At 37.8% G+C, this 14,120-nt stretch overlaps 3 protein-coding genes across 3 annotated transcripts; 1 reads left to right on the top strand and 2 right to left on the bottom strand.

Moving 5' to 3' along the window:
- Window positions 1–2,908: 2,908 nt before the first annotated feature.
- Window positions 2,909–5,567, bottom strand: LOC104747056 (uncharacterized). Its single transcript, XM_087479409.1, has one exon. The coding sequence runs from the start codon at window positions 5,467–5,469 to the stop codon at window positions 3,073–3,075; it is 2,397 nt and encodes a 798-aa protein (XP_087335535.1). The 5' UTR covers window positions 5,470–5,567; the 3' UTR covers window positions 2,909–3,072.
- Window positions 5,568–9,640: 4,073 nt separating this feature from the next.
- LOC104713554 (pentatricopeptide repeat-containing protein At4g01990, mitochondrial) lies at window positions 9,641–11,440 on the bottom strand. Its single transcript, XM_010430709.3, has 2 exons — window positions 11,093–11,440; window positions 9,641–11,006 (listed from the first exon to the last, which is right to left on the bottom strand). Exons 1-2 carry the CDS (start codon window positions 11,372–11,374, stop codon window positions 9,774–9,776), a joined length of 1,515 nt encoding a protein of 504 aa, XP_010429011.2. The 5' UTR covers window positions 11,375–11,440; the 3' UTR covers window positions 9,641–9,773.
- A 52-nt stretch (window positions 11,441–11,492) lies between these two features.
- Window positions 11,493–13,550, top strand: LOC104713564 (beta-carotene isomerase D27, chloroplastic). The gene is made up of 8 exons (XM_010430720.3): window positions 11,493–11,719; window positions 11,817–11,909; window positions 12,014–12,118; window positions 12,215–12,314; window positions 12,513–12,604; window positions 12,706–12,786; window positions 12,968–13,036; window positions 13,312–13,550. Exons 1-8 carry the CDS (start codon window positions 11,588–11,590, stop codon window positions 13,426–13,428), a joined length of 789 nt encoding a protein of 262 aa, XP_010429022.2. The 5' UTR covers window positions 11,493–11,587; the 3' UTR covers window positions 13,429–13,550.
- Window positions 13,551–14,120: the final 570 nt, after the last annotated feature.

Below are 14,120 nucleotides of genomic sequence, written 5' to 3' on the forward strand. Positions count from 1 at the left end.
CCAACTGGCTATCTCTTGGTTTAAATTAAGTAACCACAATGATCAGACCCAAGGGAACGTCAAGCTCCTCAAATAATCTCGAGAGACGACTGACTACTTTATTAGAATTTGCCTGATATCAAACAGAAATTATAAAGTAATTAAAAGTATTCATACATAAGTATTATTACGAAGCTCTCAAGTAACTAAGAAGAGAAGAAACCCTTTACATATATGTCTCTTTTGTTCCCATACCAGATACAATTTCACTGGTTGCTGGATTGTTAACCTGTCAGTAAAAGGCAAACAATACAATTACATTAAAACCATAACTTTATTTCAATTACATAAATCCAGTAACCAAATAAGAAAGCTGGAAAGTTTCAGCTAGAACCAATCGCCACACAACTAGATGTAAATTCATAATACATCTAGTTTAGACTATTGTCTTTTATTTAGACTATTGTCTTTTATTTAGAAAGACAACACAATAATAAAGAGTTTTCCCTGAAACCCTTCTCTAGTTTCTACATGGTATCAGAGCATTTTGTGATCTAAATCAAAGCTTCCGCGTTAGTGTTCTTGTGATCCAATGATCATGGGATGTGAAGAAGATGGTGGTGATGAAGATGAACCAGACGATTACAAAGACGTACACGTAATCTAAGTAGTGAAGATTACATGATTTTGTTTTTTCTTCTTCTTAATTAATTGGGTATTATTTCATTTTTACTACTAAAAAGAAAAAAAAAAAAGAAAAAAAAATAAGCCTACGCTTATGGGAGAATTTGGTTGTGTCTCGTCGTTTGTGTCTCCGATCTAACGGCTTGTTAGAGGGGAGATAGTTTTGTTTTTTTATTGTGCAATAATTAATGGGGGTTTTCTTTTATTTAAACTATTGATGATGGTCCAGGGTTATAGGGTTTATAGTTTACATGGGTTTGAGTTATGAATTTTACTGAATTTTTATTTGGTAATAGTTTTACCATTATGGGGGAGTTGTTTGGAACGCTCATATTTTTAGGTTAATTTCTTTTAGTCCGATTTGTGGACTGTCCGAGATTAGGACAATTATTTGTGGAGGTTGCAGGATTTGCACCCACGGGATGTTTCCCTTTTGCCAAAGACCAAAGACGAGCTGATGTTCTATCCCTATTTTCAAGATTGAAGTTTATGTCCGGAGGAGTTTGTTGACATGGTTTGTCCGTCCTTGACAAGTGTCCACGACATATGTGTTCTGCTTTTCTATTGCAAAGTTTGCGTGTTGCGTACCACATTTGTCGTGCGGGGAAGTATTGCTGTATGGGCCGGCAGCCCATGTTAGACTTTGTTATGTCGGTTATTATAAACCCTAATATTGTTGTAAACCCTAAAACCTAGGGTTATATAAACCCTTGTATCACTGATTAAGAAAGACAACACAATAATAAAGATTTTTCCCCTAAACCCTTCTTTAGTTTCTACAAGATGCAAGATAAAGTTATTACCAAGTGAACAACTACTTAAATTCGTTTTAACTTGTCAGATCATTTCTGTAAATTTGAGTATTTGATAAACGCAGAAAAAAAAAAAAAGGCAGGCATATAAATGCATCAAATCAATAAGAGATTGGAGAATAGTGCAATGAATGCATAACCTCCAGATATTTAAACTCATGCAACCTGCACCACAAAAGTAAGGGCCTGTCAATACCTAGGGTGTCCAAGTTTCTTCTACAATGTAATTCCTAAACAATTCAATTGGCAATTCACTTACGATTTGAATAATGCAACAACAACATTTCAAATCAGTGAACAACAAACTGAATTTTACCTGACATTCACAAACATATTGAAGCAACCAAATATATTTTAAGTTCACGCTGAAATCCCTACCTAGATAGATAACTTTAATGAATCCATCATTCTAAATACGAATACTTGTTAGAGAAACTCTCGAGCAACTTTTCGATTCAATCGAAAAGCACAAAATATTCTACCATACGAACGAATCTTGTCGATCTCGAGCAACTGAAAAAGAGAAACTCTCTTAAGATAGGATCAGATTGAGAAAGTAACATTACCTCATTCTATCTGAATCCCAAAAGACTTTTGGAATAGATAGACCATCAACGCACAAAAAACCTTCGAGATCTGCGTTTTTTTTCTTTTTCTTTTTTTGTTCTTGTGGAAGTGTTAGATCCGTATTGGACTATTGGTTCACAAACTTGATAAAGATTGGTATAATAAAAATTTACGTCGGTTGTTGACATATTGGTAGTGACGATTGAGAGAGAGAGAGTACTTCTCGACGGGAGTAGGGGACGGCTCGATAGTTATATAATAGAGTTATTGAGATGATATATACTTAGTTATAGTGGAAAAAACACGACTTGGAAACTGAAAAGAGTATGTAAACGTTATGCCGATGCATGGCTGATCAAGATGTGTGATTTACGTTATCAAAATTAATAGTTTTTTTTTGGTCACTATTGAGCCTTACAAAAGAGGATGAGTAGGATCACCAATCATATGGGGACCAACCAAACAAGACTACTATGGTCGGAAGTAGCTCTGAATATATATATAGAGATACCGGTTTATATAAATCTGATCAGAAACCAAAAGAAGAGTTACAGCCGTGCCAAGCTGCTCTTTGAGTTCGGGAACATAATAAAAGTTATATAAATTTTCAAAAAAAAAAAAAAGTTATAGAAGCTCTGAATATTGTTGTATATATATAGTTAGAAAACTAAAAGAATGTATTAATTTATAGTTTCTTCAACATTATTTAGTACATTTTGAATATTTGATAGTACTGCTTCTACTATATAAACTAATCAATATACGAAATTTAACTAAATTACCATGTAAATAACGGTCTGTTTTATATGCTTTCATCATTTACTCAGTGTTCTTTTTGTTCTTTCGTTTTCATAGTTATATATCAATTTTTAATCTTTTGTAAAGAGTTTATTCATTATTAATTAATATTATATACTGGTTACAAGGAGAATAAGATAAAAGTGATAACAACGAGAGCGTGCATGCAAACTACTAAAGAGGCAACGTGCATGCAGTGCTAAATTGTTAAGAGTCACTTGCTGTTTCTGATTTAGTGTCGCCGGTTTCCAACGCCACCACCAGCTCCTCCTCCACTGCCTCCGGCTCCAACTCCTACACCAACATTTGCTCCGCCACCAACACCACCACCGAGACCTCCACCTCCTCCAACAGCACCACCAAGTCCTCCTCCTCCGCCGCCTCCAACACCACCACCAAGTCCTCCTCCGCCACCGCCTCCAGCACCACCTCCGGAACCACTTCCACCACCAAGTCCTCCTCCTCCACTACCTCCAATACCACCGCCTAAACCACCACCAAGTCCTCCTCCTCCACCCCCTCCAACACCACCGCCTAAGCCAACTCCACCACCTATAGCACCTCCAACAGCGCCACCAACTCCTCCTCCTACACCACCTCCAACAGCACCACCGGTACCAGCTCCACCTCCGACACCACCTCCAACAGCGCCACCGGCACTACCTCTAGCACCACCTCCAACTGCACCACCAGCACCACCTCCGGCACCTCCTCCAGCGCCACCAACTCCTCCTCCGACACCACCTCCAACAGCACCACCGGCGCTACCTCCAGCAGCACTACCAGCTCCACTTCCGACACCACCTCCAACAGCGCCACCAGCACTACCTCTAGCACCACCTCCAACACCACCTCCGGCACCGCCTCCAACAGCACCACCGGCACCGCCTCCAACAGCACCACCGACACCGCCTCCAACTGTGCCACCGGCACCAACTCCACCTCCAACAGCACCACCAACACTACCTCTAGCACCACCTCCAACTGCACCACTGGCACCTCCTCCAACTGCACCACCAGATGCAGCTCCACCTCCAACAGCACCTCTGCCACCACCTCCAACAGCACCACCGACAGCGCCTCCAACAGCGCCTCCGGCACCACCTCCAACAGTGCCACCGGCACCAACTCCACCCCCAACAGCGCCACCAACATTACCTCTATCACCTCCAACTGCACCACCGGCACCACCTCCAACTACACCAGCACCAACTCCACCTCCAACAGCGCCTGCGGTACCACCTCCAACAACACCACCAGCACCAACACCGCCTCCAACAGCGCCTCCGACACCTCCTCCAACAGCACCACCAGCACTACCTCCAGCAGCGCCACCAGCTCCACCTCCGACACCACCTCCAACAGCGCCACCGGCACTACCTCTAGCACCACCTCCAACAGCACCTCCGGTACCGCCTCCAACAGCACCACCGACACCGCCTCCAACAGTGCCTCCAGCACCAACTCCACCTCCAACAGCGCCACCAACTCCACCTCCAACAGCGCCACCAACACTACCTCTAGCACCACCAGAACCACCAGCTCCACCTCCAACAGCACCTCCTGTACCACCTCCAACAACACCACCGACACCGCCTCCAACAGCGCCTCTGGCACCACCTCCAACAACGCCACCGGCACCAACCCCACCTCCAACAGCGCCACCAACACTACCTCTAGCACCTCCTCCACCAGCACCACCTCCAACTATACCAGCACCAGCTCCACCTCCAACGGCGCCTCCGGCACCACCTCCAACACTACCTCTAGCACCACCAACACCACCTCCAACTACACCAGCACCAACTCCACCTCCAACAGCGCTTCCGGCACCACCTCCAACACTACCTCTAGCACCACCGGCACCACCTCCAACTACACCAGCACCAGTTCCACCTCCAACAGTGCCTCCGGCACCACCTCCAACACTACCTCTAGCACCACCGGCACCACCTCCAACTACCCCACCACCAGCTCCACCTCCAACAGCACCTCCAACACCACCTCCAACAGCACCACTGGCACCACCTCCCACTACGCCACCGGCACCAATTCCACCTCCAACAGAGCCACCAACACCACCTCTAGCACCACCTCCAACAGAGCCACCAACACCACCTCTAGCACCACCTCTAACAGCACCACCGGCACCACCTCCGACTGCACCACCAACACCACTTCCTCCGCCTACTTTGCCTCCAGCTCCTACACCTCCACTAGCACCACCACCACGACGTCCTCCGCGAGCTGCACCACGTCCACTACCACAACCTCCTCCACCAATACCAACACCACCACCGGCACCTCCGCCGATCCCACCTCCTAAACCACCACCAACTCCTCCTCCGGCACCTACGCTACCACCAGATCCTCCTCCGGCTCCTACGCTACCACCAGCTCCTCCTCCGGCTCCAATGCCACCGCTAGCACCACCTCCGGCTCCTATACCAACCCTGGCACCTCCACCGGCACCAGCACCAGCACCATGACCACCTCCTCCATGTTTATGATGCCGGTTTTTGCGACTGCCGTGACTATCTGTATCATATAATCTTCCCAAAACTTGAGTCGACATCAGTAAAACCATCATACACGCCACTACCCAACCCTTTTTCACGAACTGCCCCATATTTACTCTTTTTTTTCTTCTTAAAATACACTAACGCACAAGATCAGTCAGACCGAAAGATATATATATATATATATATATTCCTAAACAAGTTATAAGCTCTCTCAGGACTAGCTAGCTATTTGATTACATACCATGGCGTTAAACCCTATTTATAGCCCAAACCCCCCCCCCCCCCCCCATCACACACACGTGTCTCCAAATCACAGGTTCCTGAAAAATGATGAAACCCCACTCAACACTCTTAAATCTGGAAGACGCGTCCAGCCTCCTTGGTCGACATGAATATACCCAACTTAGTCTTCTATAAGCACTAACATATTTATTAAAGCTGATAATGATGATCACTTATAAGAAAACTCATGCACTCTCTTTGCTCAGTATATGCATGTTACAGTGGTTTTTACTTAGTGGGATATTATACGTGCCTCTTTTCACCTCCCGCCAATACGCACTTCCATATATCATTATGCTATTTTTAGTGCCTTTTTTTTGGGGAGATTTATCTTTCACAAGGTCAAAAGGGTTTTACTATCACAAACGCGTGACACACAAGGTTTCACATTACAATCTGCATTTTTTAAACGGAAGATTTCACAATGAATATTTTAAAATTAATTTGTTATGCCTTTTCTTTTGGGATATTTATCTTTCACAAGGTCAAAAGGGTTTTACTATCACAAACGCGTGACACACAAGGTTTCACATTACAATCAAACTGCGTTTTTAAAACGGAAATTTTTAACAATGAATATTTTAAAATTAATTTGTTATTTATGAATTTTAATTCAAATATTGATTTGATTGCGATGTAATTGATTATCATCTCAAATTTTATTATATAGAGTTTGGTTTTCAAAATTTATGTGTTAAATTTTTTGACATGTGTAAGAAGAGATTCTAATAAAATTATATAACAAACTAAAAAACTTAGGTTAGTATATATATGATCGCTACATGTATCAAATCTATTAAGATTTCCACAAGTGTAAAAAATATATAAAGAAAAGTATACAATAAACTAAAAATTCTAATAATAAAAGGATTATTATTACTACTAGGACTCAGACCCCCGCGATGCCGCGGGAGAAATATTTTAGAATAAAGTAAATAAAATTTAAATTTTAAAATTATACATTATAAAATCATTTGAATATAATAGAATTGTTTGAATACATAAATATTAAACATAAACTGTTACTAAAAACACAACCATCAATATGAAAACTTATAACAAACAAAATTATGTAGAATAGATGCAACTTTGCAAAAAATATTGTTTAAAATATTATAAATAACTAAGATAATTTATGAAGAATTATGGTAAAGAACTACAAATAAAAAAATCATTATGACAAAGTGATCCTAACTGAGAATATTGAATTAAAGTTGTAATGAGTTAATGTAATTTTCTTTTAAATAATTATAATTAAAATATATTTAATAATGAGTGAAACTGTATCAACAAAAATTTAAAATTAAAATACACAACATTCAAAAAAAAAAAAAAAAAAATTAAATATTAAAATAGTTTTTACCAAAAGTTACGATAAATAGATGCACCAGTAAATTCTATATTAAGTTTTATTAAATTTCTACGAAAAGTGGCAACTGTTGTTCACAATTATTCAGATTATTATTATTTTTTAAATATTAAACTATTTTTTTAACGAAAAGTTACGATAAATTGGCGCAACTGTAAATTCTATATTAAGTTGTATTAAATTTCTCTATTGCTATAAGCATATTAGATATTAATATTCAATTATTTAGATTTAACGTAAAATAGAAAATTTGTTTCAACGATTTGTTAATTACTAATGAAGAGACAAATATAAAGAGAGTTCAAAAGACATGACTATTTAAATAGACACACCTATTAGAACGAAAAATTGTGATGAAAAAATATAAATAAAATATAGCGAAAAGACACAACTCTACAATGAACAGATACAACCGTTCGAATATTTTTAAACAAAATGTTTACGAAAAGGTACTATGAAAAATCGCAACTGTTGTGTCTGCACTTGATTATATTTATACCTAATAATCCATATAAAGTGCTTTTAAATATAATACATCTTTATTACCATATTGAAAAGTCAAATTCAAAAACTCACTATATAATCCATCTAAATTTAGGAAAATAAAACTCCAAGAACATTTTTCATTAAATTTTTATGTTTAAAATTAACTTAAAATTGTAAATTAGATTCATCATTTCAAAAATCTTTTGTTAATCAAGAATTGGAGGAATTCATTTATTTTTAAGAAAACGAATGCTAGAGAATAATTTAGAAAGCTGTAAAAACCGTTGAGTTTGAAATTTTATATTATTTTGTGTCATGACAAAAAATGAAAACAGTTCAAACAGGCAAATATATATAGATTTGAAAAGATACGAATATTCGAATAAACAAAACTGTACACTGAACAGTTGCAACTTTACAAAAAAACCGTTACAATGAACAATCGCAACTTTTTGTAAAACATACAATTATTTTTTTTAGAGATTTTTTTTGGAAAATTATCCAAAAGGTACAATTGAAAAAACACAACTTTTGGTGACATTTATTCGGATTGCTATTATATATAAATTTTTGAAATATATATACAAACAGAAAAGAATATAGTAAGAAAATAATTGCAATTACTACTTTTCTGTAAACATATATTAGTAAACATATATTAGAAGGAAAATATTATACATACAAAAAACAACAAAGTGGTTAAAGTAGATCATTTTAGTATACAAAGTTTAATGTTTTGACAAATTGATTTTTAATAAAGGTTTACGTGTCAATGACTCGAAAAGATTTGACATATGTAAAACTAATTATTTGCAAACATATAACAAATAATTGGAAACCAAACGATATAAGAAAAATAAGAGAATCAAATTAAGTATATAAAGTAATTTGGTAGCGTTTTTAATATTTTCTTATAAATTTAGATGGATGACTTTATTTTCAAAATTTATATTACTAGATTTTAATAAATATAATTAACATAGGAAACCATTTACACGAAAGAAACAGTATTTCTTCATTAAGAAAATTTGAGTTAGATTTCTTCATATATATGTTGCAAATTTTATTGTTACTGTAGTTTTGTTGCAAATTTGAGACGAAACACAAATTGAGACATTGCGACTGATTTGGTTTCAAAATATAGATCTTTGGTGACATGACTATTTAAATAGACACACCTACTAAATTTCTTCATATATTTCCTTCATGCACTCTATAACCCGAGTAAAAGTGGGAAGAAAGAAAAGAAAATAGGATCATTAGCTTCAGTCTTTGAAATATACTTTGGTCAGTAATATTTGTCAAAATCATTTGCAGTGTAAATCAACAATGTTACTAAACTCTATTTTCATATATGTTCATGTAATCATCATATATTTATATAAATAAATAAATAAAAAACAAAAACACATTTGATCCTAATGCTTAAGATAAGACAAGTCCACAAAAAGGGCATTTGCCTTCTCTTCCTTGAGTTCAACATAGTAGTTGTCCCTTTCGAAGCTTTTAGTCTTGGCAATGAGATGCAAATAAACTTGGTGATCGCTATTAGTTTCCATCCCGTCCAAAACCTTCCTCTCCTAAGTGAACCATGAAAAACAAATGATCGGATTGATTCTAAGTGAAAGATAAAACTAATATCACAAACAGGGAGAAGCAACAAGATAACAATGCTCTAATCAGTAATTTTGTTCTTTACATTCTTCTATAGGTCCAGAGACTCTATAGTACCATCATATCCAGAAACCAAATTTGACCCCTATCCGACAGGCTCTCAAACCATTACCAATTTCCTTCTAAAAAGCCACAAAGCAAATTGGAAGAAACGACTAATTGACATGAACCTTCATCCATCGAATTAAGATTCCGCATTTAATCCACGCCAGAAGTGATAAATTCACTGGTTCAGTGAGGCAAGGGCTGAAGCAGGAAAAGGAATGAAGAGACTAACCTCGACTGGTGGTGTATGAGGTCGAGGAGACTAACATCGTCATCACCATTGTTTCTCCCATAATGAAGAGATTATCGTATACCAATCGCTGCTTTATTTGCCGTCATCAGGATAGCGAGCATCGCATAGATCCTCCTTGATATCTGCTACTATTTATTTTTCTTTTTATGTATCTGTATGTGCGCACATGTTTTATAAACGCATATAGAAGGCAAACTATAACGAGAACAGTGAGTCTGAACAAAATGCTTCAAATGCGTAGTTTTACAGAACAATAATAACTTATCACTAGAGTCTAGACAGAGTCAAGCTGTAGGAATGAATCAAGTGCAGATCTTGCTAAGCAAACACTCTTGCTCTTCGTCTACTTGGATCCCTTGTTCCTCCAACCTCTTTCTCATATCCGGACAATCTTCCCCTGCAGAGAAATACGTCTTCATAAGAAGAGTGTAAGTTTCCGAATCGAGGGGACTCCATTTCCTCAAGGTTCTGCAGAACTCTTCTGCTCCATCAACGTCTTTGGCTTCCTCAAAGTGAAGAAAGAACAAACGGATCAGCTCTGAGCTCCAAGTCCAGTTCTTATCCTGATCCAAAACCGCCGCTTCAAAATGCTTCAGAGCCAAATCTGCCTGATCGTTCTTCAACAGGTGCATCATCAAAAGCTGCCTAGCCTTAGAGAACTGACCTTTACATTTTTTCATGGCGCCATTGAACACACCCTCAGCATCTTCGTACATGTTCTGCTTTAAGTAACTGCTAATTGCAACATTTGCCATGCGCATATCGTAAGTCCAGCAAGTTGATTCCCATTCCGTAAAGATTCTCTTGACTCCATCAACGTCATTGAGTTTACTCAATGCTTGGAGAATTATAAGATAGCTTGTATTGTTGACATTAGGGTGTCTTTTCTTTAACAAATCCCAAACTCGATAAACCTCTTTCGCATTCGAAACTCCAGCATACAAACTAATGAGGAAATGAAATGAATCACGCAAGTGAGGATTCATCTTACTCTCCAGAGACTTCAGCGCCTCTTCAGCTTTATCATAGAGACCAACTTTAACATAGATAGCTGCAAGATTAGCAAACGTATCCCACGAGGAAGAAGTCTCTTCACCTTCAGCTTTCATTTCTTCAAGAACCTTCTCTACTCCATCCAAATCCTTTAAACTCCCACAGCTTTGTATCCACATAGAGTAAGTGATATCACAAGGTGTAATATTCCTCTGTTTCATCGCAACAACCACTTCAGGTACCTTCTCTGGTTGATCTAACCGCAAATACATGGCCATCAAGTTATTAAACGGCAAAGAATTACTCACATGATTGAGATCAACCATATTCTCAAAATGAGCCTTTGCCTTCTCTTCCTCCCGTTCAACACAGTAACAGTTCAATAAGGATCCATAAGTCGACTGATTCTTGGAAGAATCGTCTAAACTGTTAAAATAGTTTTCAGCCGCCTCTAAGCCTTTAGTCTTTGCGATAAGATCCAAACGAATTGCATGATCGCTACCAGAAAACGCAATTTCTTTTGTTTCCATCCACTCAAATATCTAACAGATAAAAAACGATATAATCAGAGTCCTTTTCTAATTGGGATGTTCAAATCAATTTTACAAAGAGAGGAAAACAAACAAACCTCGAGGGCGCGTTGAGGTTGACGAAACTTGCGAAGATCTTTTGCGTAGCGAATAAGGTCATGTTTTTTGACAGGTACACCTTCCATGACGAATTGATTTAGGGTTTCATCTATTTTTCCTCCTCTCGTGCCGAGACTTGAGAGTTTCTTGTATATCGAAGGATGCTTTTTCGCCTTCGTCGGAACAGAAGCAGAAGCAGAAGCAGAGCCGCTAATCTCCGCCGGAATAGCGGCGAGCGTTGCACAGAACCTTCTCGCGAGGCGTGAAACGGAATTCATCATCGGATTTTGAATTTTCTCAGTGAATTGAAACAAAAAAATCTCACTCTCAGTACAAGTCCAAGATTTTGCTAGGGTTTTAATTTTTAAAGGCTTTTAGTAAAATAGAAACAGAGACTACGTGTTGTTTTCGTACAACAAAAACGGCGTGTAGTTTGTTCTTGTTATTTTTGTCATTCCTGAGAGAGCCAAAAAAAAAAACTTCTAAGGTCAAAAATGGCTATCCTTCTTCTTCCTCCTCCGACGAGGACTATCCTATTCTTCTCCAACTCATCTTCTACACAGTTAATTCTACGAAGTCCCAAATTCACGCGGCGTGTTCGTTGTCGTATCTCTGATTCCTCTGAGGTGATTCCAATTTTGAAATTTTCAACCCACTTGGACCAATTTTGTAACACAGACGCACATATATAGATGTGTGATTTTCAATTCTGATGATACTCAGGTTAAATCAGATGAAGGAGCTTCGAAATTGGAGTATAAGCCAGGACCTCTCGACGATTTCTTCATGCAATCGTTTCGGAACAAATTGGTCCAGGTGAGTTGTAAATTGGATTTGTTTGGTTTATTCATGAGTTTGAGTGTTTTGATTAACATTAAGTCTAATGGTCTTTGTTCATGTTCAAGTATGTGTAATAATAGGAAGTCGGGTCGGATTCAGAGAAACCCGGGTACGTTGGACTTATTGAGTTGGTGAAGCTTCTCTTGTTGAAAGGTCGAACTAGGTCGGAGACTAGTGATGCTGCGGTATACTTCTCATTTCATAAATCATTTTTTATAGACACTTTAGGCTAAAGTTTCTTGTGTAAAGCTTTGATCAAATGCTTAATTTTTAAAAAACAGGTGCGAATACTGAAATCGTTGTTTCCTCCACTTATTTTAGAGCTTTACAAGCTTCTCATTGCTCCTATTGCACAAGGGAAGTTAGCTGCTTTGATGGTTGGTGAGTTCTGTTGAATCTTCAATCCTCTTTGTCAATTCAAATTTATCAAAATATATGGGTAACAAACAACTACATTTTGAATCATAGATAGTTTAGGCAGGCACAAAGAAGCTTTAGTATAGGAGGCCTTTGACTTATTTGAATCCAGCGAGCTAATCGGTTTTTCTTATTTCTTCTGTTTGTTTCCCATATGTCAAGCGAGAGTTACTGTACTTACCTGTCAATGGCTAATGGGACCGTCTAAAGTAAATGTCATTGATCTTCCTAATGGAGAGTCTTGGGATAGCGGGGTAATGATCATACTGAACCTTGCATCTGTTTTCATATGACTTCGTTTTGTCAGTTATTTTTCTATCTTTTTGATAATCGAGAGGAGTTGGGATCCAAGTAGGTTTTCGTCGAGAAATGTCAGTATCTAGAAGAAAGCAAGTGTGTAGGAGTATGCATTAACACATGCAAACTACCAACTCAGGTATTCTTCTGTAATTCAACTAAACCAATCAACAAATTTATATAACTGTGTTGAGTTGGTGTCTGTTTTAAACAAGACATTAATTTGAAGACTTAGTCTCGGTAGAATGATAAGCTTACAAGCTTTAAGGTAATGTTCTTTGATTGATCCCTGAAATTGTGGAATTTTGAATATTTTTCAGACATTCTTTAAAGACTACATGGGAGTTCCTTTGGTGATGGAACCAAACTTCAAAGATTATAGTTGCCAGGTACATCTTACTTGCCCCTTCTCTAACAATAGACATATCAACTCTTAAATTGTGAGTAATCTTATCTGCCACTGGAAAAGAATCCAGGATTTGGTTAAATATACAAGATCATGGATTTACTTCATTTACTGTCAATTGGTTTTAATCAAAATAAACATGTTTGAGTTCTTCGAATGTTCCTATTTTTATTAGCATCTTATTTGTGCAGTTATTAACCCCATTTTTGAATTCTCACTGAGTTTTTCTTTTGTCTTTCCATGTTTGAATCATAACAGTTTAAATTTGGAGTAGCTCCACCGGAGGATGATGGCAATGTTAATGAACCATGTTTTGAGACATGCTCAATCGCCCTTCGCCGGAAATCAAAATCCGGGGAATGTCCTATGGCGTAAATCGTCGTTTTTGTATGTCCATACTCCATACACTAACATCTTATGTTGTGCAACTTGTGTATATCAACATTCTAGATTCGATTCTAGTGATTACGGAAGAAAACATAAATTTCTTTATTTAATCCAACAATCTAACAGCATTCAATTTGCTTCCACAGTAAATGAAATTTAACAACCAGTTTTCTATAGTTATGACAAGGTAAAATCATCTTTATCCTACGCAAAACTATTTATAACTGTTTTGAGGTATTATTCGGAACCTCCCTAATATTTTTACTATAGTACGCCACATTCAATTGATAGCAGTTTAGCCTGACGTCCCAAATAAACCAATCTCAAGTTCGTTTAATAATGGAAAATAAGGTGTCGCAATGGCTCCTAGAAGTTAGTTAGATTGTATTAGATGATCTTCTATGGATTTGCCAAGATCACGATGGATTATAAATCTTTAAAGTAACATCAGTGACGAAGTATCTCATCACTCCATTGAGAATTGAAGTCATCCAACATAGATGTGTATATTCAGTAACTCTAAAAAAAAAAAGTAACAGAGAAGTCCTGTCATTCTGTGAGTGTGCACAAAAAAAATAATTGACAGTGACAGTCACACCGTCACGTTTTTCTATTTTATTTTTCTGGCTACCGTTAATGTTCGTTTCCCGTTAGTGGCGTATATTAGTAGTATGCGTGGA

Source organism: Camelina sativa, chromosome 2 (genome assembly GCF_030686135.1).
Source record: "Camelina sativa cultivar CO46 ecotype springtype chromosome 2, ASM3068613v1".
NCBI lineage: Eukaryota > Viridiplantae > Streptophyta > Magnoliopsida > Brassicales > Brassicaceae > Camelina > Camelina sativa.

Excerpts from the sequence above, each read along its gene's own strand:
- LOC104747056 (XM_087479409.1), bottom strand. The coding sequence starts at position 5,469 with ATGGGGCAGTTCGTGAAAAAGGGTTGGGTAGTGGCGTGTATGATGGTT.
- LOC104713554 (XM_010430709.3), bottom strand. The coding sequence starts at position 11,374 with ATGATGAATTCCGTTTCACGCCTCGCGAGAAGGTTCTGTGCAACGCTC. Across the intron at positions 11,007-11,092 it reads AACCTCAACGCGCCCTCGAG|ATATTTGAGTGGATGGAAAC; the intron begins GTTTGTTTGTTT and ends TTTATCTGTTAG.
- LOC104713564 (XM_010430720.3), top strand. The coding sequence starts at position 11,588 with ATGGCTATCCTTCTTCTTCCTCCTCCGACGAGGACTATCCTATTCTTC. Across the intron at positions 12,315-12,512 it reads GTTAGCTGCTTTGATGGTTG|CGAGAGTTACTGTACTTACC; the intron begins GTGAGTTCTGTT and ends CCATATGTCAAG. Across the intron at positions 12,605-12,705 it reads GAGAGTCTTGGGATAGCGGG|GTTTTCGTCGAGAAATGTCA; the intron begins GTAATGATCATA and ends GGATCCAAGTAG.